This window comes from Parambassis ranga, chromosome 5, assembly GCF_900634625.1.
Source record: "Parambassis ranga chromosome 5, fParRan2.1, whole genome shotgun sequence".
Lineage (NCBI taxonomy): Eukaryota > Metazoa > Chordata > Actinopteri > Ambassidae > Parambassis > Parambassis ranga.
This window is the reverse complement of record NC_041026.1, coordinates 5,361,543-5,388,508: the sequence shown is the minus strand read 5'-3', so window position 1 is coordinate 5,388,508 and position 26,966 is coordinate 5,361,543. Positions and strand designations below refer to the sequence as shown.

Below are 26,966 nucleotides of genomic sequence, written 5' to 3'. Positions count from 1 at the left end.
TTTGTGCTGTGGCCCGTAGAGATGTGTACAGGAGAAGAGAACGGATTGCTAACCGAGTTAGCCGGATCCTCCCGATTATAGAAACACGGCTGAACGTGGCCATGGTGCACACGGTAGGCTTTATTTCGTGAACAGACCCGCTTTGGATTACCTACCTCGCCGCTTAAAGGCCGAAGAGACTCGTTTTTTGGACGGAATAACAAAGCCGGTGTGTGAGGATTGCAAATCTGAGCCGTGCGTTAGCTGGCCTAGCCGGACTCGGGAGCTCGTCTCCCAAAACAAGAATGGGGTCTAGGTCCACTCGGATTAGCTTGCTAGTAAAGTGACCTTTGATTGTGTTATCTGATGGCAAATTACACGAATTACCAGGAAGGTAAGGCGGCGATGCTGATGGTGGAGACGCAGCAGAGGGACGTGGGGACGAAATCTGCGGCCGCCACCGCAAACGGAGACTGCTCGGTCGGGGAACCCCCTTCCCCGTTAATTAATATCGGCGGCGGTGGCGGCGCAGGAGGAGGAGGCGGCGGCGGCGGCGGCACTCGTTTCCACCAACATTTACCGCCCTCCAACCACCAACACCACCCGCCAAAGGATCAGCAGCAGCAGCACCATCACTACCAGCTGGCTCCACAGCAGCATTCCGGGGAAAACATCGCAGAGTCCCCCGGCAGGAAAGCCTCCTCCTCCTCCTGCTCCTCCTCCTCTCTCGGCCAGGTACACACCGCCGAGGACCCCGCCGCTGCCTCCGCCGCAAGCAGCAGCAGCAGCAGCCATGTATACGCGGCGGTGAATGTCGCAAACACCTCGGACGTTGTGGATGATATTCGCAAATGTGGCTATTTAAGAAAGCAAAAACATGGACACAAGAGGTTTTTCGTGCTCCGGGCTGCCAGCCACCTCGGGCCGAGCCGCCTGGAGTACTACGACAGCGAGAAGAAATTCAGGAACAGCCTGCGCTCTGCTGCCGCCGCGGCCGCCGCCAGCGGCGGAGCGGTCGCCCCTTCTCCTCCTAAAAGGGTTATTTACCTCTACCAGTGCTTCACGGTAAACAAAAGGGCGGATTCCAAAAACAAACACCTCATCGCCCTGTACACCAAGGACGAGTACTTTGCCATTGTGGCTGAGAACGAGCAGGAGCAGGAGGACTGGTACGTAGCTGTCAGTGAGCTGATGAGTGAGGGCAAAAAGGGGCACCTGGATTCTGATGATTTAGATGACGGGTACGGTACAGTCACCCCCGGCACTGTGTTCAAGGAGGTGTGGCAGGTGAATGTAAAACCTAAAGGACTGGGTCAAACTAAAAACCTCACAGGTGTTTACCGGTTATGCCTCTCAACGAAAACCATTCACCTCGTCAAGTTGAACTCTGAGACCCCCTGTGTTAACCTTCAGCTGATGAACATCCGGCGCTGTGGACATTCGGAGAGCTTCTTCTTCATCGAGGTGGGTCGCTCCTCTTCTATTGGGCCCGGGGAGATCTGGATGCAGGTGGATGATTCTGTCGTGGCCCAAAACATGCACGAGACCATCCTGGAGACCATGAAAGCCCTGAAAGCTTTCGCGGAGTTTCGGCCAAGGAGCAAAAGTCAGTCGTCAGGCTCCAACCCCATGTCATTCATCACAACACGGCGCCACCTGGGCAACCTGCCACCGAGCCAGACCGGGCTGCAGCGGCGGTCGAGGACAGAGTCGGTGGTTGGTACGCCACCTTCAAGTAAGAGCTCCGGGGCGAGTGGCTATCGCTTCCGTACATCCAGTGAGGGCGAGGGGACAATGAACCGGCCGTTCCGCTCTGCCACAGGAAGTCTAGTTCACCTCAACTCGGCACGAGCCCATCACAGTCGCCAGGAAGGTGGCGGCAGCAGCAGCGGGGGCGGCGTAGCCACGGGAAACGCAGGCACAAGCACCGGCAGTGGACGTTACGTCAGAGCCATCCCCGGGGCTTCGTCCACCTATCACGCCCGCTCCGCCTCCTTGCCGGTCTCCCACTTCCCCTCCACCACCAGTCCTGTGAGCGTCTCATCCAGCAGCGGCCACGGCTCCGTCTCCGATACCCTCACCCGCCCATCAAGCGCCTCCATATGCGGCTCGCCTTCTGACGGCGGCTTCAACTCTTCAGACGAGTACGGCTCTAGCCCCGGTGACTTCAGGTACTTCCGGGTGCGCAGCAACACACCAGACTCTCTTGGCAACACCCCACCGATCAGAGAGGAGAACTGCCTGAATGATTACATGGCCATGGGCTGGAACCGCGATGTCTTTGGCAGCAGTGTGGGCTCTGGAAACACTAGCGGGGGTGACACCCCACGCGATGAGAGCACATCAACGACAGAGGATGAGCGCTTTTCTTCGTCCTCATCACTGAGGAGGAGAACGCACTCTTTCACCAGACCGACCGGTGGTGCAACCAGCAGCTCTGGTGTGGCGGTTTATCAGAAAATGACCCAGACTAACTTCTCATTGGAGGAGGGCTCGGATGTGGTGTTACCATTCGGCAGTGGGCTTCTCCGCGGCGGGCCCTCCTCCTCCTCTTCCTCACTCCGCTCTGACTACAGCTCCTGTTCTGAGCACAGCCAACAGAGCCGCCCATCCACACTGTCCCGAGCGGAGGCTAGTTCTGACCGCCCTCCTCTTTCCTCCTCCTCCTCTGCCAAGGAAGACAGCGGCTACATGCCCATGATGTGTGGCGTGGCTGCGTCGCCACGGGATACGCCCCCAGACTACATGCCTATGCAACCCAGCTCTCATTCCCATCCCATCTCCCATTCTCCTCAGTTTCACAGTCCAGCTTTAGCCGCTCGATCAGCCCACCACCACCCACAGCTCCAGTCACAATCCTCCACAGACTCCCATGGCTACATGATGATGCTCCCGGGGGGTAGCGGCAGCTCCCCTTCCCCTGTCCAGGCCTCTCCCAGCTCTCACAGCAGCTCCAGCGCAGCCGGCGCAAGTGGGGGCGACAGCATAGCCGAGAGACCAGAGAACGGGGAGTATATGGACATGTCGTACAGCAGCAGTGGTGGGCGTAACCTGTCAAACGAAGGGAGTAGTGGGTACTACACACCTGGTACACCTGAGAGCACCCCCAAGTCTTACAGCCCTTACTTCTCCCTCCCTCGCTCCTATAAGGCCCCCACCAGAGAACGGGATGAGAAGGAGTACGGGGAATATGTTCCTATGAGTTCTCCTGCCAAGCCAGTCTATTCATCAGTTGCCACAGCTTCACTGTCGACACCAGAGAGGAGGGGTGGGGGAGGTAGCAGCACCTCCACTCCCTCTCACCCACCTCCGCCTTACGGCGCTCACCATACAACTGCAGCAGTGGCTGACAGACGCGTTGTGAGGCCTAACCGCCTCCCATTGGGCAGGAGGAGTTTCCATGGTCCACTGAGGGTTAGTGAGCCCTCCACGGCGTCTGCAGGCACCTCCACCTCAGTCCCTGCCACTGGCAGCTCATCTGAAGGTCCTTCTAGTCCTGGAGAGTATATCAACATTGAATTTGGTGATCATTACCCACATCAACAGCAGCCCCCCGCCTACCCTCTCTCTGCCCAAGATGAAGCGCCTTCCCTGGGATCCTGTGACCTCCGTCGCTCCCCTCCCCAGTCCCAAGTTCACCAAGATTATATGAGTGTGGAAGTCGGGGCGGACCAGCAGGACAGTGCTGGATGTCTGAGTAAGAACCACTCACCCAGACCCAGCCTGGTTGCCCCCTGGAACCCACCCAGCTATATCCGACCCCTGGCTAACAATGCTGGGGCGCTGGCTTCCCCTGGAGTTCAGGCCGGAGGTCACTGGAGGTCAATTGGGGACGACTACACGGACATGACATTTAACCTCAGCAGAGGTGAGAGGACAAGCCCCACAGCCATGCTGCAGCATCTCTGTGTGATAGAGGGGCGTTATGGTCATGCTCCCCCCACCTCCTCCTCATCGATCTCCCCTCCTCTCCCTCCATCAAGCCCAGGCAGGGCCCCGATGCACCAGCCTGAGCCCAAGGTGGTTCGAGCCGACCCTCAAGGCAGGAGAAGGCACAGCTCGGAAACATTCTCCTCCACCTCCTCCTCTAATTCAACTCCCTCTGGAGGAGGAGGAATAGGCTCCTCATCTTCAGCCACTCATCCTACACCGTCTAACACCGCAGCCTCCAACGGATCCTACCTAACAGAGGGTCAGAATTCCAGATGGTCCAGCTCAGCATCATTCGACAGTGTGTGGATGTCTGTGGAGGGTTTAGGGGACTCGCCTGCTCACCATGCCCCAACAAGAGCAACAGAAGCGGTCATGGCCTCCGGGACCTCAGCATCCTCCTCCTCCTCCTCCTCCTCCTCCTTCATGGGGGCTGGCAGAATGTGCAGGAACATGTCTGTCGGCTACCAGAACGGCCTCAACTACATTGCCTTGGAGCTGAGGGAAGATGGGAGTAATATGGGAGCCGGGACGCCAGGAGCGGGCAGCAGCAGCAACGGGAGCGCGGCAGCGGTGGGGACGGTGCCTCTTCCGGAGAATGGAGCCTACGCCAGTATAGACTTCACCAAATCAGATGGAGTCACCACAACAACCAAGGGTGAGTGACAAGTGTCATAAATGTGTGTGTGTGTGTGCTTCTGATCTCTGATGTGTGAGTGAAAGAAATCTGGGACATTTTATTTGTTGTTCTTCACTGAAATCCAAAATAACCCAGAGTGCTGTTCACTATTATTAGCCACATTTTTATCAATGTGCAGCTCTGCTAGTGATTCTGTTTTGAATGGAGTCTCTGTGATCTCGACACGCGCTGAGCAGCCAGCCGTTGTCTTTGAAGGCATCTGTCCAGGGAACTGAAGTCTAGGCTATAACAGAGCTGCTACAGGAAGTGGCACCAATATGCGGTTCATCTTGAGGTCTGTGTGCGCTGTGTGCCAGCAGACTGGTAGACGATTAGCTAGCTGAATGAACAAAGGTTTATCCGAGGTCAAGTGCAGACTGAATCACCCCCCCCCCCAAAAAAAAGGCCTGCACTTCCTGTCTTTGTAGCTGGTTGGTGTCTGCCTCCGTGCCTGTCTGTGCACGTGCCGCTGTTTTCTTTGTGTCAGCATGTATGCTGGGTGTACTGATGGGCGGCTGTTTGTGTGTTTAAAAACCCTTTTTTGTATGCTGGCACTTGAGATGCTTTGGAAAAAAAAATATTTATTCATGCTTAAACATGGAAGAATCCGGTGCCAGCTGGGTGATGGTTAGTATTTTGGCAAAACATGTGAAGAGACTGAGGCTGCTATTGATGATTATTCTTAGTGTAAAAGAGAAAAATACATGTTATGTTTTTTTTTACTGTTGTAAACAACAAGAAAAAGCAGCAAAGCTTAATATTTTGAGTTGTTTTGAAGAGGATTCGGGTCACTGGAGTCATAAAATAATGAAATAATTGAGTGAAAACGACACAATACTGTAATAAAAGCTATTTTAAATCACTATAAACACAAAAAATATGCAGCATTTCTGCTCAAACGGTATCTGGCGGCAGCTATCAGTCCCCGTGTGTGACGTTAAGTCATCTTGTGTGGCGCTGAAAGTTGTCTGATCTCTTTAAACGCCATGTTTCGTAGTAAGTGGCTTGCTGCACTCTCATTTAAAGCACCGTCGCCATGGTCGAATGACACAGAACTACTATTAAAACTCGTCCATTTGTCTCAAGGACCACTTTGTTTTTAAGTGGCTGTGGTTCCATTTTACAGTAAAAGGTGTTTACAGGAACAGGCCCCGGTTAACCCATTTAGCCCCTTGTGCTTTTAAGTGTCTTTAATTGTCTTTGTCCGCCACATTTGCTGGTCGTTAGTGGTCGTGCAGACATGTGGATGTACAGAGAGAAGACGCTGAGTGTGCGTCGGACTTTGTTTAAGGATAAAGAGGATGTTTTGCTTCCTCTTTGATCATCTCTGCTTTCTCCTCACTTCCTTCCCCTCTCTCTCTCCCTGTGTGTGTGAGTGGGAGAGAGTGAGTCAGGATTCTCTGCAAGCTCAGACTGATTCATTTGTTTATCGTCATGCTGTGTGTGTGGTAAATCACGGCTGAATCTGTGCTCCCCAGCAGATAAACTGACAGGGTGTTCATCCTATTGTTTTGTGTGTGTGTGTGTGTGTGTGTGCTTTTGTTTTCAGCCGCTGCCTGCAGGTTCGTTAAGCTCTAAATGTGTTTGTTGGTTCATGCAGTTCAAAGTAACAGAAATGTTCTACCACACACACACACTCATGGAGTATGGACTGTGTGTGTGTGTGTGTGTGCCGTCTGTGCTCTGCATCTGGGTAGGTAGGTGTGTGTTTGTCTGTGCTGAGTCATGGCAGGCAGCCTTTTGATGTGGCGCCGTAATTGCGGCGGCGGCGTGTCAAGGCACACAGCGGGGCTGAGAGGAAACGCATCATCATCACTCAGGAATGCACTTCCTCTCAGCTGCGCTGTTGAACTGATACAGGCACACCTGGATCCTTGACCCAGGGGGGAGAGAGAGGGAGGTGGGGGGGCAGGGAGGCTCCGCTTCAATCCAGCTGGCGAAGGAAAGTTTGTGTGAACCTGTGAGATGTCGCTATAAATATTTGATAAAACACAAATGAGGTGTGTTCACATCAGCAGAAAGTATGCTCCTCTTACTCCGCCTGAAATCCATCATCAGGGTGAACACTTCCTGGTTTGGAGTAACTGTCAAATCTATCATCATTTTTTTTAACCCACTATTAGCAACAAGTGTTAATTTGTGTAATAACCGCACAGTAGTCTTAGCCAGAGCTAGCACATATCGTGTAATATATTTGGCTATGATCCTGATCCAGATCTGAAGGCGGTGTAGGAGGCAAATACCTCTATAATGTTTATGGTCATTATACAGCACTGAGAATGTGGCGCACACACACACACACACACACCTCATCTCAGTCTCATTTGTCAGGTGGTGAAGGGTTAAAGTTGGGTCAGGAGAAGGGATGAGTCGTTACAGAGAGGAGGTTTTTATATGGCAGCAGTGCTGGTGGGAACCTGCCCTTTTCTCCCCCCTTAATGTCCCGGCACCTCTACGAGGTGGTAAAAGGGTGAGGCAGGGTGAGGCAGAGTAAGTCGGGAGTAAGATGTGAGAGAAGATGGGACGAGGCTGCCCTTTTCCTCTCTCGTTCCCACCTCCACGGCCAGCCCTGCTATATTTACAGGTCTATTTCCAGACTGACATGAATTTATGGGCCGGACTCAGGCATGCTCGTAACAGGACCCCCCACCCCCCCACCGCCTTTTTTTTAACCGTGTGCATGCAGTGGGCTCGTTCCCTCCTAAATAGCCCGATATGTCCGCCCACAGATGTTAGAATTATTAACCATCAGGCATGCACACAGAGCAGTTTTGATTTTGACGCCGCCCTTCTGGCTGTGGCAGCACAGTATTTGTGAGTCTCAGAGGTTGAACTTTTGCCCCTTTTAGTGTCCATTTAGCTAATAAATAATCCGAACTGGATTCACTGTGCTTTTTAGCATGGGTGGCCTTCTCTGAGGGAGGCATGGGAATCTATAAACCTGCCAGCGCTGGTGTCCCTTGAGCTAAACGGGGAATTGAACCTCTAACCTGCGGCATGTTGGCGCCCACAGGGGTTCCCATTGGTCGCTTCCTTTCTGGGAGTATAACTGGACTTCAGGAGGCGTTTGAATTTCAGTGTGGAGCAGCTCACTTTTCAGTTACAGTTGATCCTTAGAAGCAAAAACACCAAATAATCATGTGGAAAAGAAGAATCTGATGCCTCTCATCACACTACTCCACTTCTTATGTGACAAAAAACAGCATATTTTGGTTTTTCACAGGCAAAGACATCAGATTTAGCTTTTGGGAGCTGTTAACCATTTATTTTTTTCCACTCATGCCATATTTTTGGTCTCTCTGGGCTCATCGTTCACTGCGGTATACGTTCCTGCACATGTGTAGAAAGAGCTCCGTCAAGCACAGCAGAAAAGACAGACATCAGGCGTACCAGCATTTTTAAAAGAGAGAATATAGTGGAGGGGTCTGGGGGTTAATTTCCTGAGATAATCTGTATATATTTCTGCTGTAAAGTTGGACAATTTAACATGAAGGTCTGGTGGGATTGACTCACTTTTGGAGCCAGTCTCAAGTGGCCACTGTAGGAACTGCAGGTTTTGACACCTCCATCCTCATGTGTTTTTTTTCGTGTAGCTTTCGAATGTAGCTTTTACAAAAAGCAGCACAAAAGAGACTGGAAAAAGCTCTCTCTGCTCCCAGCCGCGGCCTCCAGAATCCCAGAATTTGAATCATAAAGCGTTTTGTTTTTTTTTTCCACCACTGAAGGAACCGAATGCCCGTTGATCAAATTCCCGTCCTCGATCTGCACTTAAATGCCCGTCGCCACAGCTGTCACGCCAGCCCATGTCAGGTCAGCGTGTTACATGGTTCACTCCCATGATGCCTTTCATCTGTTGTCCCAGCTGGGGGGAAAAGGGGGTGTTTCAGGGACGGACAGCGGGTTGCAACAACACAACGAGCTGTTAGCTAATGCAGGTGTTTGACGAACTGTGTTTTTATAGGCTGATTTTTGTGGTGTGTGTGTCTGTGTGGAACCGCCGAGGTCAGCTCAGGTCAGTCAGGCTCGTGTCCTAGGACCGTTGTTTTGATCAAAGTCCAGGCCTGGACTGCAAAGAAACCCAAAGACCTCAGACTGTCTCTGTCGGTCTCTCTCTCTCTCTCTCACACACACACACACACACACACAGCTTCAAGTTTGCTTTATTGTCGCGACCATAATTAAATACAGTTTTGCCAACTACAGAGACTTTTTTAAAGACTTTTCACAATAAAAGCCTCAGAATTAGCATTAATGTGAGTAGGTGGTGCAGCTGGAGATTTAACATGCACATTGATGGATAAGTCACAAAGTTTAATATCAGAGTAATCAAGTAATTGATTATTTGACCAATCATTAATCATTAATACAGTCAAAAACCATATCTGAGCTTGAAATAGAAATGTCAATCTCAATTCAAAATGCAGCAAATTGTTGCTCAGGAGACATAATTGATTTAGCTGTTAAAAAAATCAATGAGCTTAAAGTTTGGTGATTGATAGAGAAAGACAGAAATATCTTGTTTTGTCGTATTTACAGACGTGTTGTGTTGTTTCCATAGACGTGTGGTGGACAATGAGCTCCCACTGACTGAACATGTGTCAGTAGATCTGATGTCCAGTGGCTCTTTCTCTCCGTCTTTGGCCTGAATTTATTTGCAGCAGGTTGTTTTTCAGTCTGTGTGCCGTCCGCCCCTCCATCCCCGTGGCTGACAAACAGAGGGAGCAGCATTCCAGCAGTGCCCCCTGTCAAAGCATCTGTATTGTGGCGTGCTGCTCACATTGTTGTGTCAGACAAAGCCTCGCTCTCAGTGGAATAACCCAGCTGGACGGCCACCATCGTCAGGGTCATTCGGGGCCGCCGGCCCGCAACCACAACAGCCGACCTGACAGCCTGGGTTTCGGCCACGATAGCAGGGAAGAAACTTTTTTGAATGTGTCGGCTGGCAGTGAGCAGACTCCACAGATCGGCGTCCACACACATGTCTTACATCTGTGCTGCTTCTCTACAAAAGCCCGTTGTTGTTGTTTTGTGATTCTGCGGTTTGTTTCTATAATCACACACTCGTCAATATCACCGAGTGACCTCCAAGAAAGGGCTCCCCGAGTGCGGAGAAATTCATTGGCCTGGCGCGGTCAGTGGTTTCTGGTAAATTCCATCTGCTGACCTAAACACTGCTGTCAGGAAGGAAGCATCACATCTCCAGAATGTCAACACAGGCACATTATATAAACGGGGTTTTTAAATATTTTTTTATGGAGCCTAGGACTCTTTGCCTCTTTGTCTCCTACGCGGAGACTTGTTGACCTTCTTAAAATCCACAGAATTTGGAGGGCTGAAGCGAAAGCCAGACGGATTCCAGGCAAAATTAGTCAGCCTCAAAATGTCCAAAAACAACTAATATGTCAGTTTAAAACCACCGACCACATTCCAGCTGTGTGTGTGTGTGTGTGTGTGTGTGAGAGGCATCAGGCAAACAGTTTTTCCTATTATTTTAACTGTCATTATTTTCATTAGCGAGCACAGATGGTGCTCCACATTCAGGGATGGACCTGGATTTTCAAAATAAAAGACCTACACATGTTGTTTGTCTTCATGTTGTTGTTGTTGTTGTTTACTCCTCTGCAGCTGATGGCCTCCTTGTGTTCTCTCTCCTTTTCTCCCTCAGACTGAGTCGCAGAGGTGTTTACTCCACGTGCTGCCTCCTCCTCCTCTTCCTCACCTCCTCTTTCTCTGCGGTCGGGGCACTTGACTCTCTGCCTGTGACCTTCGCCTTCCCCGCCCCCCGCCGCCGCCGCCGCCGCTGGTGACCTCCGACCTTCACTGAGACTGAGAACCTGCTTCCTTCTGGATGCAGACGCAAACATCACAAACATATGACAGTAAACGCTTGCAGTTTTTCAAGTGTATTTCATCTTTTATTTTTCTTGTGTTTTTTTTTAATGCATATCTTTTTTTTATCATTTCCCCTCAACTACGATGCTGCTGCGACTGAGGTGAACATGACTGCAGATTTTTTTTTCTGCGTCTCCACACGGTGTTAAAACAAACAAAAAAAGGGAAGTTGGAATTTGAGGCATTAAATGGACTTTTTAGTCACCCGACCACGCCACCCACGGCAGGGTGGCCGCCTGAGGACTGGGACTGTGCTGCCAGCTGTTCTCGGAGCAACAGTTGCTGCGTTCTGGTACTTTTATGTTGCAAAAATATCAATTTTCCTCATCGGTAACTTACTTTTTTTAAAACCCAGTGATTGATGAAGTTTTTTTTTTCTCTCCGTCTTTAAATGGTACAAGCCCGTGGCTGGATCCATATTAGCATCCGAGTGGCATTGCACAAGTAATCGTGCTGATTCCCAGGTACTACAGGAGAGAACACCCACTCTCTAAACTCCTTGATCTATAGGGGGCGCTCTCAAGATGGTCCAGAATGAAACGGGTCCTATAGCTCGAAACATGAATACTATGAAGGGCATCAGAGCAGAGTTCTGACTCGTTTTGAAAGAGAAAATTCTCGTGACGCATGAGCCAGCTGCCATGCTTAGTCTCGATCTTATTAGCATAATGCTAACTAAAAGGCTAAAATCTTTTCTTCCATCGCTAACATTCAATTTGAGTTGTAGTGTCTTTTTCATGGAACACTTCCTCGTGAGCGCCCTCTAGGTGAATTGCAGCCATTTCATTTTATGGTACGGACTCCTTTTGGATTTCACACGGTGCTCAAACAAAAATTGTTATCAGTGTAACTAATGCAACGGGGGGGAAACATTTTCATTTTAGATTTTAGCGCATGTTATTTATTTGTACACAGGTACACGTGTTCCAGTACATTTCATTGTTGGCTTTACTGATGGTACTCATGAGGGCGGGACAATAACCTGTACCGCTGCCAATCAAAGCTGTGTGTGTCCATGCTAAATGAAGCTACAGGTTGTTGCTACTTAGCTTAGCCTAACACACAGGCTGGGAAACAGCTGTGCAGAGGTAACATAATCCACCGAGCAACAGCAGCGCTAAAGGTCACTGATTAACACATTCAACCGAACTGTAAAAGCAACAGTTTGTGTTTTTATGAGGTGTTACAAGCAGAGCGACTTCCTGAAGAAGTAACACACACACACACACACACAACAGCAAATGTGTCATTTTTTTTGGATGGAACAAACAAGGTGTTGTAGCTACGCTAAGCTAATTGCAGCTTGCGTGACAGTTTCGATTGGTGGTTGAAAGTTGTTTTCCCGCCCTGCTACGTTGTTTTTTTACCTCATGGTCCATAGCACAGTTCAGGTTAGCAAGGGAGAGTGGTGCCAACACACACACACACACACACAATGCTGAAACTATGATGCAAACAGCGGGCTAATGCACACAGACATTAAATGCAAAGTGAACTGTATACTTTACTTTGTAGGCAGTGGCATGTACGCACGTACACACACGTACACACACACGTCATGGCATGCCGCAGTCATGTGGCGTCTGCTCTCATAACACACACACACACACATAGAGGAGTCATGCAGCCCTATTTAGGCGAGGGTAACTCCTGCGTGGCCCCCATGTCGGCTCTTTGTCCGCCGCTCTTGATGACGTGCGGGATTTTTCACACATATGCATGCTGGGGTGTTCGTCAGCGGCTCCGGGTGACGTAAAGAGGTTTCCAGTAACCTGAGCTCCGGCCCCAGGTGCAGCACACTGGACATACTTACCCCGTGACTGCCCCACACACACACACACACTTACATCAATCACCGCTCTTAGCTGCAGCTCGCAGCCACACACAGCTTCCACACACTGATGCGGCCATATTTAGCTGCTCTCCTGTGACTGACGCAGCACAAAGACTGAGAGCTGGCATAGCCCACAGACTTTCACTCATCTTCATCCTGATTCCTCCTCATCGGCCCACTCTTGCTTTCATTCTGCCGCTGTCACTCTCGCTGTGTGTGGGACACATTGTCTCGTTTCGCCCCCCCCCCCCCACAGCAGAGATCCTAAATAATCCTCAGCTTAACGTGGAGAGCAGCGTGGACGGGTTTGTTTGTTAGGCATGCGACCGTGATTGACGGCTCTTTTTGAACGTGTTGATTTGAAATATGTTTATCTTGTGTGTTGCAAGATGGAGATAATAATCTCTCTTTACTTCAACCAGAACATCTTCTGCGTCCAAACGCGTCCTTGAACCTCCTTTTTTTTTATTTCGAGTGTCTGTGATGTTGCTTATGATAAAGTTTTCACCAAACACAGGCCCAAAAGTCTTGATTTGACCCCGGATAACTCAGCTTTCTGATTATTTTGTCTCTTAAATGTAACCAAGCAGCTACTAAACTAAAATAATATAATATAAAAACAGCCGTCGTCCGCCATCTTGTCCAGGTGATGCAGACGTCAGCTGGCCGGACATCTTTCCTGTTTCCTGTGCCGCCGTTCTTTATCATCCTCGGACGTCGTTTGTAAAATTTTTGGCCACGAAATTAACCATTAAACCACCAAAAGCTGTGGTGGGACATGTGACCCAAGTAATGGTTGCACATGGAGGTCAGTCTTTGACTGTTCCTGGTCCTGCCCTTCTTGTGAACCTCCTCCGTCTCCGCCACCTGTTTTGTGCATTGAGCATGTCACACTTTATTATCAAGCCGGTGTGTTTAGCTCTGAGGACCAGTTGCTGGACTTTGACCCGGTGGTGAAGTCTTGCAGCCTGGATTGTGGTGTGATCTTCTGGCTGATCCAGCTGCCTTTGTGTCCTAACCAAACAACCCGTCCATGAGCTGCTCCGCTCCAGGTTTTCTGCTCGGCCTCCATCGTTCCTGCTCCACTTTGTTGAAGTTCAGGTTAAACTGAGACAGAAGAGAGCTTTGAGATACGTTTATATTAAACTAGGTACAACCCCACCCACCCACCCCCACCCTCCAACGTATAAACAATCTGAATATCCACAAGATGCTGTTCTAAGACTTTAACCCTGTGACGTGACTTACATGTACATGATGAACCATTTGGCCCCGCCCCCTCTCTCCTTCTCCTCCTTGTTTTTCCTCCTTTCTTGACGAACAAAGAATATTGAACATCCCCCGACAGCACATCTTGTTTGTGTTTTGTTTTATTTTTGTGTACTGCTTTTGGATTTTTTTTTTTTTAATGCTAATGGAGCTTGATCCTGAGGGGGATTTTTTTTTCTTTTATTTAGAGTAATGACCCTCATCTTAATTTATTTTACTCAGAAAAAAAAAACAAAAAAGAAAGAAAAAGTTCCTGTCAGATTGCCTTCACCTCCCCCTGTGTTTAATTCTGAATGACTTCTTTACACTTTGCTTTTGTTTTTGGCAACAATTCAACCTCAGAAACTGTCCTTGTTTGGAGAAATGGAGAAAGAAATGAGACCTAGGTAATATAAATATATATATATAAATATATAAATATAAATATATATATAATCCTTGCAGAGAAGACTTAGGGTACTGCATCATTATGCAAACTTTCCTTCGTTTTTTTTTTTTTCCTCTTAATCTTTTTGATTTATTTTGTATTCTAGTTTACAGAAGGGGGAAAAAAAAATCATCTTATTCTTGGTTGTTTTGTTCTCGGAAAACAAAACGAAGCAACACAAGGGTAGTTTTTTTAAGAGTACATAGGCATTTTTGCAGTTATTTGTATAAAGAAATGGGTTACAACCTGCCTAATGTTTATTTTTTGTAACTATATTACAGTTTATTTGCTGCTGTGTAGTACAGTTGGAGATGCTGTCAGGATGAAGATGGTTGACCTGCCATCAGGCGCGGGTCGGATTCTTTTTTTTTTTTTTTTTTTTAGATTTTTTTTTCTCGCCTCTCTTTACAAAAACGTTTGTAAAATCGTGGGGGGGGGGGGGGGGTGAGGAGAAAAAAAAACTTCAACCCTGCTACCTGTGTTCTTATTTTCCGAGTTGAATGCTGTTGTTTATTAGCTTTACAGGAAAGACAAAAAAATACTGTGGAGGTGTGTATCCTTCGTATGTGCATTATTTTTCAGCGACGTACGTCAAGAGGAAACTGTGTTGGAAATGGAAATGCTCCTTGTGTAAATAAGGAAAACTTGTCGCTTTTTTCATGTTATGATCGGCGCCTCGGCAGGTGCCCCGCCCCCTTTAAGTTCCTGTTTTTTTTTCTGTCTGTTTTTTTCCCCTCTTGTAGGGAAACGGGGGGATCAGGAGGGGCACTCAGAGGCGATTTGAGCATCGGCATAGTGTTTATATTTATCAAAAGTTTTTTGCTTTCAATAGAGCTATTGCAATAAAAATGTGTTCATGTAGCCGCCGTGTTCTCAGCCGTCTTTTTCTGTGTGTGTGTGTGTTTAATGTTTTACAACAGATCACTTCCTCTTATAAAAACCTTCTCCAAACCAAACAAAAATGTCTCCGTTGACAACGATAAGTCTGTGTGTCGTAAATGACCTCCTGACCTCTGCAGCAGCACAGAGAAACGTATTTACAAAGCCATGTACAGGAAATGTCAAAATAAAAGCCTCAGGGCGCTCACGAGTCACTTCCTGGTACCAGTTTTGACTTCTAGGTTAGAATGTGTAGTTAAATCTTGCACGGCTTTATGTTAAAGTTAAATAATGTGAACTTCTACTCACCAAAACGCATTCTGTTTGTAATTATATGTATATATACATTTATATATTTATATATATATATATATATATATATATATATATTTGTACGTTCTCAACTTTTAGCATCTTAAAATCCTCAAAACAAAGTTTCCGTCTTTAGTTTTGTCCTTCAAATAATCCACTTTAAAATATGAATAATCTGAATCTAAATAAGCCTGACTAGCAGGAAGCTAGCGTGTATAGCGTCAAGTTGTTTAAAAAAATACAGACTCCAAGCTGTTATTAGCAATTCTGCAAAAACATAAACCCTGGCCCATTTAGATGAATGGTTAGGATTGGTACAATAGGTTTTGTACTGAATCCCTGAATCCCTGCAATAGATTGGAACCTGTCTGAGGTGGTTGCGTCCACCTCACCCATTGACAGCCGGTCCAGCCTATGGATGGACAACATTTACATGTGTGAGGAAAAGAACTGTCCCCTGGTTGAACCTGGTTCCCGACCCCTGCACTGTGTGCTCTGTGGCTGCTTTATCTGCCGCGACTGAGTGTTCAGGTTTACTGAACGCACCTCAGTATGTTTGTCTCAAACAGCCAACAAAAGAGCGTGTTAGCATTCTGTGACTTCCAGCTAATTTCATTTCAAAAAGGGACGACGTCCGTGTTCATTTTTTAAGGCCAGGTTTATGTCTGGATCCTTGATAGGATTGTTTTGGTGCCCTGCTATAGAACTGTGATTGCATTATGAACAAATGAATGGAGGACGTATGCTGGGATGGAACCACGTGACTTGTTGTTTTGGTGTTTTTTACCTTGTGACCCTTTGACCCGTGAAGTCTATTAAAAAAAGATAGGTGTCAACAAGTTTCCTCCTTCCTGCAGCTCTGTCTGTTTTGCTGCTGAGGTGATGACAATCATTGTTTATCCACCTCAGGTGACTGGTCCAACATCCCAAAGTCCAACTGTCAAAACAAACCGAAGTCCACGGCGGTCATGAGAGCTGGTCAGCTGAGGATTCAGTGCAGACAGCAGGCTGCTGGGAGCTCTGTGCTGTCTGCTTCCCTTAAATAAACAGGTTGAGTCACATTTAATGCATCTTTAATTTAAAGCAAAAAAGCTGATTGGTCTAAAATAGAAGACAGTTTTGGTCTCAGTCCTGGTGTGTGTTGCTTGTTGTGTACACATGCTTGTGTGTTGTTGAACTTCTACACAGGTTGAATGATAATTGGTTGAACAGTTCATCCTTTGAAGGATGTGGTCTACAGACAGAGACCTTTGAAGGTCAACAGTGAGGACTGTGGAAGACTTCCTGGTTATCACGACATACGGCCGTACCTTCAGTAATGAGCAATGAATCCTGGGATATGGTCAGGAAGGATCTGGCTCATGGATCCTTTATTACCATGGGAAAGATGCACTGTTGGCATGGGAAATGGGACCCGACCAGTCTACAGATGCCTCTTTTAAAGGGACCCCCTGAATATGGACTGCTGCTGTTGCCTGGCAACAGGACTTCATCATCATCATAGACTCTAAGAAAATATGAGGAAGCCTTGTGGGTTTCTTTTGTGAGACCATGTGGAAGGTTCTGTCACCATGTTGGGTCCACCTGAACTCCCAGTTCATCCAAATACAGGCAAAGAGGTGAGCAGTGGTAGCAGCTGGAGCCCTCGCCCCCAATATGGCCACGAGAGGATGAGTTGTATCACCTAATTATACGAAGGGGACACGGGTAATTAGGTGAAAAGGTTTCGGAGTTGATGGAGCCGGTTGTGACCTTTAAGTGACTGGCTGTGGCCTCTAATCCCGCGATGTAAAGCCCGATCCCTGCTGACTGACAGACCTCCACAACAAGGCAGAGGGTTGAGACGGACAGGCCAGCGCACCAAGCAGGGGGTATTTCAACACCAGCATGTGACCTGCTGGAGTTTCATTACTGATGGACGAACCGGTGGGCCCACGGGGGATAGAGACCGGGACTAGAGTTTCAAAACAACATCCAGTGTGTGTGTGTGTGCATGATGTGGGCCAGTAAACTGAGCAGGTCTGATGCACACAGCTTTTCAGCTATTAGTGCACTTATTAGCATCTTCGTCAGTGTCCCTGGAATCCCCCCGCTAACCCCTCACACACACACACACACACAGATGGTTTCTTTAATGAGAGGAGGATGCGTCAGAGTTTCACCTGACCACATCTCGTTTCCATGTCACCCAGCGGGAGGCCTGACCCCTCTGACACTCAACGCCAGCATCCATCTCCAGCACAGGGGACGTGACTTTGCCTATTTAGGTCAGCGGCAAAGGGTACTTCCAGGTATGTGGCCGTGGCCACAAAGGATCTAATCACCATGAGGAGTCAGACCAAATGTGAGTGATGCTATCGTCACTAAAAGGGGAACTATTTAAAACGTTTGCATGGTGCAGTGCCCGATGGAGAAGGAGCCCATGCACCAGCTGCTGAGGAGAGCGGTGCAGAGCAGCCCGGTGCTGGGCTGGAGCCGCTGGTGGAGTCGCTGTCTGCAGCGGCCTGTTTGTTTTGGATGATTTTACAAAAGAAATGCCTCTTATGCCAGTCTGATATATTTGGACATTTTAACAGGGAGGTCTGTGGGGACAGACTCATGATTGATTTCTATTAGCCAACAGTGATGTGTGACAATGTACAACAATACAGTGAAGGTTGATAGTACAGTTGCGTTGACTGGATGTCGTGACACAGTGAACAAACTTATAGCTGAGGATGCTCCTGTCCTGACACACAGGATCCTGGATCCTGCTTGAGGACACTGTGACAGAGCAGCTTGGCCTCTGAGCCTCTGAGGACAGCTAACCTGTTTGTTTGTTTTCTTTTTTATAATGGGATGTCCTCTCACCGTCTACCGGCCGTGCTTTGTGTTCGACTGTGTCCCAGACTCACCTTTGTGCAGGGAAAACCCGCTCAGACAAAAGATCAGCGTCTTTCCAAGAGCCAGCAGCAGCAGCACTAAACAGCTTAGGAAGCTGAGACAACAGGCCCGGACAGACTCAGACCACCTCACCTCCGATCCTCTCTCGTCTCAGTATTTCAGCCCGAGCGTATCAGGAAGTGGATTAGTCAAGAAATCCTGTCACCTTAAACGGCTTTTGAAACCAAAACAATAGCAGCAGTAACACTACAATGAGCCAAAGGTAAATGTGTCTGAAAACTCACACCTGTCCAGGTTTACAGGAGTCATCTGAGGCCTTTTAGATTACACACTGTATTCAAAATGTGATTTAAAACAAACTTTTTAGGACCTAACGTGTTTGCTTGAGCAGATTTTTTTTATTACTTAATTAATAATTAATCATTTTAGAAATATATTTTGGTTGTTTGGTTGTTGGAGCCTGTGTAGTTGTTGGTTTTGTATAAATATATTTAATATATTTATATTGTTCAAGTAGGTAACTGCAGTTCACTGGAGGCCAGTAGCAGTATATTATATAAGAACCAATATACTGACAGGAAAACCTGGAGCAGTGTGTGTAACAGTGCTGCCACCTGCTGGTCACCTCAGAACACTGAGTGAGGTGGGATCAATTATTCATGGAACAATAAAACAAACACCAAGAAACATGAATGTAAATTTGATCATGGGGGTGTAGCACAGCTAATCAATGCTAACAGCTGATTGATTAGATTACATCAGATCATGTAAGAGGCCTGACCAGTATGGACCCAAAAACTGTCCCGTCCACATTATGTCCATTGACACAGGGGTTGATACAAATGCTAGCATTACAGCTAACAGGAGTTAGCTAATAGCTGCTGTAACCAACCCAGTGAGGCCTCAGCCCTCCGTCAGAGAGAATGTTCATGTCCGTACAGGCACTCAGTGTGTTTACATTAAAGGAACCATCATGCTGTTGTTTATTTATTCATTTTGAACCTGCTTCTGGAATATTCTTCAAGGAGACTTTAAACCTGCACCTTACAGCTGAACGTGCTGCCAAAGCAGGAAACTGAAGGCTGGGATGTGACTCCTCCTGCTTGTTGTTCAAAGAACCACTGACAGCCCCTCCTCTCTCTCCAACACAGAGTGCAGCTCTGACAGCACATTTCCTGGTTCCTCCTCTTTAACAGATCTGCCAGCTGAGGGATCGGTCTAATCTCTGTGCTGCACAGTGACAGAGTTCAACAACCAAACTGCTGCAGATCAGCCAGCAAATGTGAAAGTAAACATGACGTGCTGACTGACGCTCCTATTTCCTGATGAGGAAGTGAAACTCTTCAGACTTGTCGAGAGCTGAAATGGCGCAGCAAAGAAACCAGCAGGACTCACTGAGGTTCTCTTGTTCCATCTGTCTGGATCTCCCGAAGGATCCGGTGGCTGTCCCCTGTGGACACAGCTACTGCATGAAGTGTATTCAAAGCTTCTGGGATGAAGAGGACAGGAAGGGAATCCACAGCTGTCCTCAGTGCAGGAAGACTTTCACACCGAGGCCTGTCCTGGAGAAAAACCTCCTGTTAGCAGAGTTTGTGGAGGAGCTGAAGAAGACTGGACTCCAGGCTGCTCCTGCTGATCACTGCTATGCTGGACCTGAAGATGTGGCCTGTGATGTCTGCACTGACAGGAAGCTGAAAGCCAGCAAGTCCTGTCTGGTCTGTTTGGTGTCATACTGTGAGAAACACCTCCAACCTCACTATGATGGAGCTCCATTAAAGAGACACAAGCTGGTGGAGCCCTCCAAGAAGCTCCAGGAGAACATCTGCTCTCGTCATGATGAGGTGATGAAGATCTTCTGCCGCACTGATCAGCAGTCTGTCTGTTATCTCTGCACAATGGATGAACATAAAGGCCATGACACAGTCCCAGCTGCAGCAGAGAGAGCTGAGAAGCAGAAGGAGCTCCAGGTGAGCAGGACAAACCTCCAGCAGGGAATCCAGGAGGCACAGAAAGATGTGAAGCTGCTCCAACAGGAGGTGGAGGCCATCAGAGGCTCTGCTGATAAAACAGTGGAGGACAGTCAGAAGATCTTCACTGAGCTGATCCGTCTGATCCAGAAAAGAAGCTCTGATGTGAAGCAGCAGGTCAGATCCCAGCAGGAAGCTGAAGTGAGTCGAGTCAAAGAGCGTCAGGAGGAGCTGGAGCAGAAGATCACTGAGATGAAGAGGAAAGACGCCGAGCTGGAGCAGCTCTCACACACAGAGGAACACATCCACTTTCTACACAAGTACCGCTCACTGTCAGCACTCAGTGAGTCCACACACTCATCCAGCATCAACATCCGTCCTCTGAGGTACTTTGAGGACATGACAGCAGCTGTGTCAGAGCTCAGAGACAAACTACAGGACACTCTGAGGGAGACGTGGACAAACGTCTCACTGACTGAAGTGGATGTTCTACTGTCAGAACCAGAGCCACAGACCAGAGCTGACTTCTTGAAGTATTCATGTGAACTCACCCTGGATCCAAACACAGCAAACACACAGCTGTTATTATCTGAGGGAAACAGAAAAGTAACATTAATGAGAGAAAAACAGTCTTATTCAAGTCATCCAGACAGATTCACTAAGTGGCAGGTCCTGAGTAAAGAGAGTCTGACTGGACGTTGTTACTGGGAGGTGGAGTGGAGAGGAGGAGGAGTTCATGTATCAGTCGCATACAAGAATATGAACAGAGCAGAGAACTTTGGAGACAATGATAAATCTTGGTTATTAGACTGTAACACAAACAGTTATAGATTTATCCACAACAAGATCCACACTGAGGTCTCAGGTCCTCCTTCCTCCAGAGTAGGAGTGTACCTGGATCACAGAGCAGGTATTCTGTCCTTCTACAGCATCTCTGAAACCATGACTCTCCTCCACAGAGTCCAGACCACTTTCACTCAGCCTCTCTATGCTGGACTTTGGCTTCATTATGATTATGGAGACACTGCTGAGCTGATTAAAGTCCAATAGAGTAATGACAGGGGCAGAGGACAGGTTTATGATCAGAACATGTCTGCAGCTCTCTAAAGAAGCTGTGAGGGGTTAACAGCTTGTTAAAGTTCATCACATTTATTACAGGAAGAATTCTCTACATGCAGACTCAGCAGACAGTCGGCCATCTTTGAAAGTGGAGTAAACAACGTCACACACAGACAGAACTCAGTGTGACAGAGAAAGGTGAAAATAATCAGAAGTCTGCACAGACACTGTAGTGATCAAAGCTGTAGATACATTTACACATCTTCTATAAATATATATCTGATCAGGCTGATTAATAGTTGTAGTTTATAGCTGCTGTGCTGGTGTTTCCTGATGATGATGGTTTAATCTTTTTTCACATTTTACAGTACATATAATAGTTTGTCATTATATAATAGTTTGATCTTTTATGTTGGATGCTTTGTGTGTGACACATGATATGAAATAAATATAATTCATCAAAGTAATCTTGTTTATTTTTTTGATATTTTTAATCTTATTTTTTCAGTAAAGAGTAAAAACTCTGTGTGTGAGGAATGTTCCAGACGTAGGAGCTCCATCAAAATTGTTTCATTGATAATAATGAATCGTTCCATTTTAGCACGCACGCAGCTCTGGGGGTTGGGATTCCTGCGTCTGACGTCATCGCGTCCACATTCCGCCTTTTTTGCAACTTCAACCAAGCCGCGAGTTTTCGTTGAAAAGCTGTCAAAGTGATTCTAAAAAACACGGTAAGTGTTAAACACGGAGAACAGGTTATGTGTTGATATGATGTGTGACGTTTCACTGTGAAATAACAACTGAAATGTCCGCACATTGTTTAGAAAAAAGGGCACGAGCCTGCTAGCTAGCTAACTAGCTTCCTAGCTAGGCTACGTGAGGATTGTTTTACACTTGAACACTCCGAATTCCCCTCGTTAAGGATGATGTTTAATTTCCGTTTGTTATCAGGCTTTTACAGTCGGAACTGAAACGCCACAGAAAGAGAGTATAGCCGGTGATAGTGTCCCCAGTGCTGCAGGGTTGGCAGCCCCACACCTGTCATTAGGGCTGAGGAGGATGCTAGAAATAAGCAAGTTGTGCGCGTCGTCAGTAATAAATCAGCACAACAAAGACATAAGTCTGCCTTTTCTTTCTCCCTTTGCTTCTCTTTATGTGAGCAGATGTGTGGATCACTGAGAGAAGATGCTGTTCTTAAGCAAATCAGCAGATTCAACATCTGACAAACTGTTCTTGTTAATATAGGCCTGCCAGTGTAGGTCATCAAACACAAATAAACATAAATATGTAAATAATAAGGCTCTTAAATCAGTCCTGTACTTCAACATAAATCAACAGTTAACTGAACTTCTGACCCTTACAATAGGTTTGTGTCATTCATCACTCACAAACAATGTCCTCTCCTTTTTTCCCAGTATTCTTTAGCATCTGATGAAGACTGCAGTGTAAGGATGTATGGATGACAGCCATTTCTCCGGGGGTGCAGTTCTGCTCAGCATGGATGGAAGTAAGCAGTGTGTTTTATTTCATAAATGAGCCACGTCAAACCTAACATGTTATTTTTGGGTCATCCTGAGGGAAGTGGGCCAAAAAGATTGACAGCTACAAAGATGATAAAATGTTATTTGTTACTGAATAATTTAAAAGTTAAGTTTTACTACTTTGACATATACAATACTTCCTTCAGTATGACCCAATGGAAGCACCAGCACAGCAGCTATAAACTACAACTATTAATCAGACTGATCAGATATATATTTTTATAGAAGATAATGTATCCACAGCTTTGATCACTGCAGTGTCCGTGCAGACTTCTGTAAGAAGTAGACTTCTGCAGACTGTAGAAGGACAGAATACCTGCTCTGTGATCCAGGTACTCTCCTACTCTGGAGGAATGAGGACCTGTTTGTATCACATGATCATTACTAAGATTTATCATTGGATCCAAACCTCTCTGCTCTGTTCATATTCTTGTATGTGACTGATACAAAAACTCCTCCTCCTCTCCACTCCTCCTCCCAGTACCAACGTCCAGTCAGACTCTCTTTACTCAGGACCTGTGCATAATAGGTGAATCTGTCTGGAGGACTTGGATCAGAGTCTGATCCATAGCCTGTGCTTTTCTGTTCCCCTCAGATGGTAACAGCTGTGTTTGGATCCAGGGTGAGTTCACATGAACACTGTTGTCAACAAACATATTTGATCATAATTACAAACAGACAAAACAGGTCAGTGTTAAAAACCGTACGACCTCCCCGCTCCCACACCTGTCTGATCTGCTCACCTGAATCATCTGTGTTCATTTAAGCCTTACCCACCAACTCTAAGCTGCCATCTAGCGACAAACAAAAGCAATTACAGCTTAACTTCATGGCTCCTACACACCGGCCCCTAATTCTGAAAGTTATGAACAATTACATTAATGCAAGGAGACATCAACAAACATGTTTCTCATTTCTTTTGTTTGTCCTCTATTTGAGTCAGAGGTTACTAGCACATGACTCAGTGTGGGGTCACGACCTTCACCCCAGACTTCACACAGCCTCTTGCAGAAGAAAGAGCTTGTTTATGGGCCTATCCAGCTCCCCAGTCTTCGTGGTACAAGTCCCTTCTTGTCAGGATAAGTCTTTATCACTCTTCCATGATCCATGATCCACGTGGAGCTGTTTGATCCATGACGACAACAATGTCCCCTGTGGTGAAGTTTCTCAGAGGCCTTGACCACTTCTGACGTTCCTGTAACGCTGGCAAATACTCCCTTGTCCACCTTCTCCAGATTTAACAGCCACTTCATCCACTGCTGTGCAAAGGCATTAGAGATAGGCTCATCCCAAGACACCTTTTTTCTACACATGTCTTGCAGCAAAAGCTTTGGCAACAAGGTGAATGGAGACAAAAATCCTAATGGATCAAAAATTGAACTAACAACTGAAAGAATCCCACGCCTGGTGTGTGGGCACTTTTTCACTGCAGGCTTAAACATGAAAATATCATTTTCAGCACACCAATTCAAGCCAAGTGCTGTTTCCACAGGCAGACTGTTCTGCTCAGGGGCAACTGCCTAGTTGGTTTGGACAGCTTTTCCTCAGGAACAGATTTCAACACAGCACGGTTGTTGCTTGTCCATTTAACCAACTGAAATCCTCCTCTTGAGCACACATCAGCAAGATCCACCACATCAGCATCGCTTGCTTAGCCGTGGGCCGAGACTTTAGACAATTGTCTACATAAAAATTGTGGCAGATGGTGTCAATCACTTCCCTTTTAAAACTGCCCTTGTTGTCCAGTGCAGTCCTCCTTAAAGTGTGATTGGCACAGCTAGGAGAGGAAACAGCTCCAAAAACATGCACTCTCATCCTGTGTTCCACTGGGCTTTGTGACGTGCCTCCCTTAGGCCACCATAGAAAGCAAAGAAAATGTACATGTCTTTCTGACACCTTCACCTGATGAAACATAGCCTGCACATCCATCATCAAGGCAGCACTCTCTTGTCTTAACCTTGTTAACACACCAAAGAGAGAGTTTGTAAGATCAGGTCCCTGCAACAAGTTCAAAGATGTTGCCTTAAATCCGGCCCCACAATCAAAAACTACTCTTAAGGATTTCTTCCTTGGATGATACACTCCATGGTGAGGAAGATACCATACACCGCATCTTTACACTGCTGCTCTGGAGGCACCACTTCAGCGCATTCATTATCAATCATCTCTGTGAGAAAGGCTGTGTATTGCTCCTAATAGGTCTTATTCTTTTCAAACTTTCTCTTAAGACTCTGCATGCGTTGCTCAGCTATGCATCTGTTGTTCGGCATGGCGATGTCATCCACCTTAAAGGGTAAATCTGTGCAATAATGACCACCTTGCAGACAAACAGAATTATCTCACATTCTCTCTTGAAATCTCCTGCTTCTTTTCCATGACCCTTTCATTAAAGTCCTTATTGTACTGAGACACCAACAGCTCTTCCAGTTTGATGACAGATATTCTATTAGCATATACGTTTGAACAGCTTCCCTGATAAGAGCTATTACCCCTTAAAGAACTGTTTATGGCCCACCCCAAGAGAGACCTAAATTGTTTCAAATATTCCCATCTTTCAATATCTTGCTGAGTGGGGATGTTACGCTTTGATACTGGAATCGTTTCCTGTGTAAACACCTCTGGAAGCTCCATGAATTGATTGTTGTCCAAGGCAGCCACCTCCAATCCATACAGAATTTGGCTTTCAACATTCTTTTCCTGTCCCATAGTGCACAGCAGAATGTTGGTCTTTGCACCCTGAAGTTTTAATCTTTCCATAAGATGACTGGAACAAAAGGTTGCTGTACTTCCTGGAGGGAACTGTGCTTCTGATGATTTGTTAGCTTTATCCTTATTGTGGACATGCAGAATAGTTGGATGTTTCAGACTGCACTCATCACATGTCAAACGATTTCTGCATTCCCTACTCATGTGGCCGACCTTTATGCATCCAAAACAGACACCGTTCTTCCTTAGAAGTAAATTTTCTCTCTTTGAGAAATTTTATACAGCTTTGGACACTGAGATAACTGATGTGACTCTTCACAATGAATACAGCAAACTGTTAACACTTCTTTAGCTCCTCTATGTCAGACATGAAAATCCCTCACCTTTTGGCGAAAATCGCAGAAACCAAAATAGGTGAATACGTGAATCATGTAGATCCGATGAGAAAAAAAATGGGGGGGATGTTGAAGCGAAGGTGAAGGCAAGGCCATAGCGTCCGGACCTCGGTATGTTTTCAGGCAGATGTGCTTAAAAAGTCACGTTCGGTAATTACTCAGCCTGATTTGGAGCTGCAAAGATCTTCTATAATGTCCCACTCATCGCAAGTTTGCTTGTTAGAATGATCGCAGGAGTGACACCTTTTACTGTTAAAGATTTTTGTTCAATACAGAGTCAGACCTCTGTCTCTCCTTTAGCTAACTGTAGAGCAGACCTCTGGTCTGTGTGAATTTAATTCTGTAAGCGTGTGGATGACTGTCTGCAATAATACATCCCGTCTCCCAGTGTTTAACGTGCACATCGAGCCACTGTAACGCTGTGATCAATACTGGGATTAATTTCTTAATACACAGCATCGCCACCTTTTGGACAGACACTCTCGTCTGTGCGCTGTGTGTGTCCTTCTAGGAGTTGTTTGCCAGCTGCTCATCTAAACTGTCCATCCTCGTTGTACTTCCTCCTGTGCACCTGAAGAAGCTCTTGTGCTTCACCACAATCGTCACGCCCACTAAATTCCGACCAATCACACTATTGTTCTCGCACAGCACTGAGAGAAAAGTGCCAGGGCCATGTGTCGAGAACAGGCTGCGAGAGCTGCCGAACAGGCGCTCTCGCGCTCCTTGGTTCTACCTTCTGTCTTAGTGGGTATTGTTTGTGCCTGGTGTTGTAGGGTCCTGATGACCCCCAGCTTATGCTCCAGTGGGTGGTGTGAGTCAAAAAGTAGATATTGGTCTGTGTGGGTTGGTTTCCTGTAGACCTCAATGCTTAGGCCCCTGTCTGCTTCAGTGTGAACAAGGCAGTCAAGAAATGCCAGACTGTTGTCTTTGACATCCTCCTGAGTGAATTGGATGTTTTTGTCCACTGCATTTATGTGTTTGGTGAAGTGCTCCACTTCATTAGCTCCGATCTTCCCCCATGTGTCATCCACATATCTGCACCAGTGGGATGGAGCTCAGGAATTCAGATTCCCAACCAGAATAGTAGCAGAACTGAAGAAGCCACTTAGGGGAGTGGCGAAACAGTCCTTGATTCCAGTTGCCTCGATTTAAACTCTTGGAAATACAGCAGGGTTAGTACCATCAAATGTAACATAAAAATGAGTGAGAGAGGG

At 46.9% G+C, this 26,966-nt stretch overlaps 2 protein-coding genes across 3 annotated transcripts; both read left to right on the top strand.

Moving 5' to 3' along the window:
• Positions 1 to 14,871, top strand: irs4b (insulin receptor substrate 4b). 2 transcript variants are annotated; one of them, XM_028405680.1, is made up of 3 exons: positions 1 to 2,453; positions 2,520 to 4,567; positions 10,254 to 14,871. In XM_028405680.1, the coding sequence occupies exons 1-3, from the start codon at positions 346 to 348 to the stop codon at positions 10,256 to 10,258; spliced, it is 4,161 nt and encodes a 1,386-aa protein (XP_028261481.1). In that variant the 5' UTR covers positions 1 to 345; the 3' UTR covers positions 10,259 to 14,871. The 2 variants fall into 2 exon arrangements, with proteins under 2 accessions (XP_028261481.1, XP_028261480.1); XM_028405679.1 differs by having other exon boundaries at positions 1 to 4,567.
• Positions 14,872 to 19,271: 4,400 nt separating this feature from the next.
• Positions 19,272 to 21,577, top strand: LOC114435748 (tripartite motif-containing protein 16-like). Its single transcript, XM_028405692.1, has one exon. It carries the CDS (start codon positions 19,449 to 19,451, stop codon positions 21,099 to 21,101), a length of 1,653 nt encoding a protein of 550 aa, XP_028261493.1. The 5' UTR covers positions 19,272 to 19,448; the 3' UTR covers positions 21,102 to 21,577.
• The last annotated feature ends 5,389 nt before the right edge of the window (positions 21,578 to 26,966 follow it).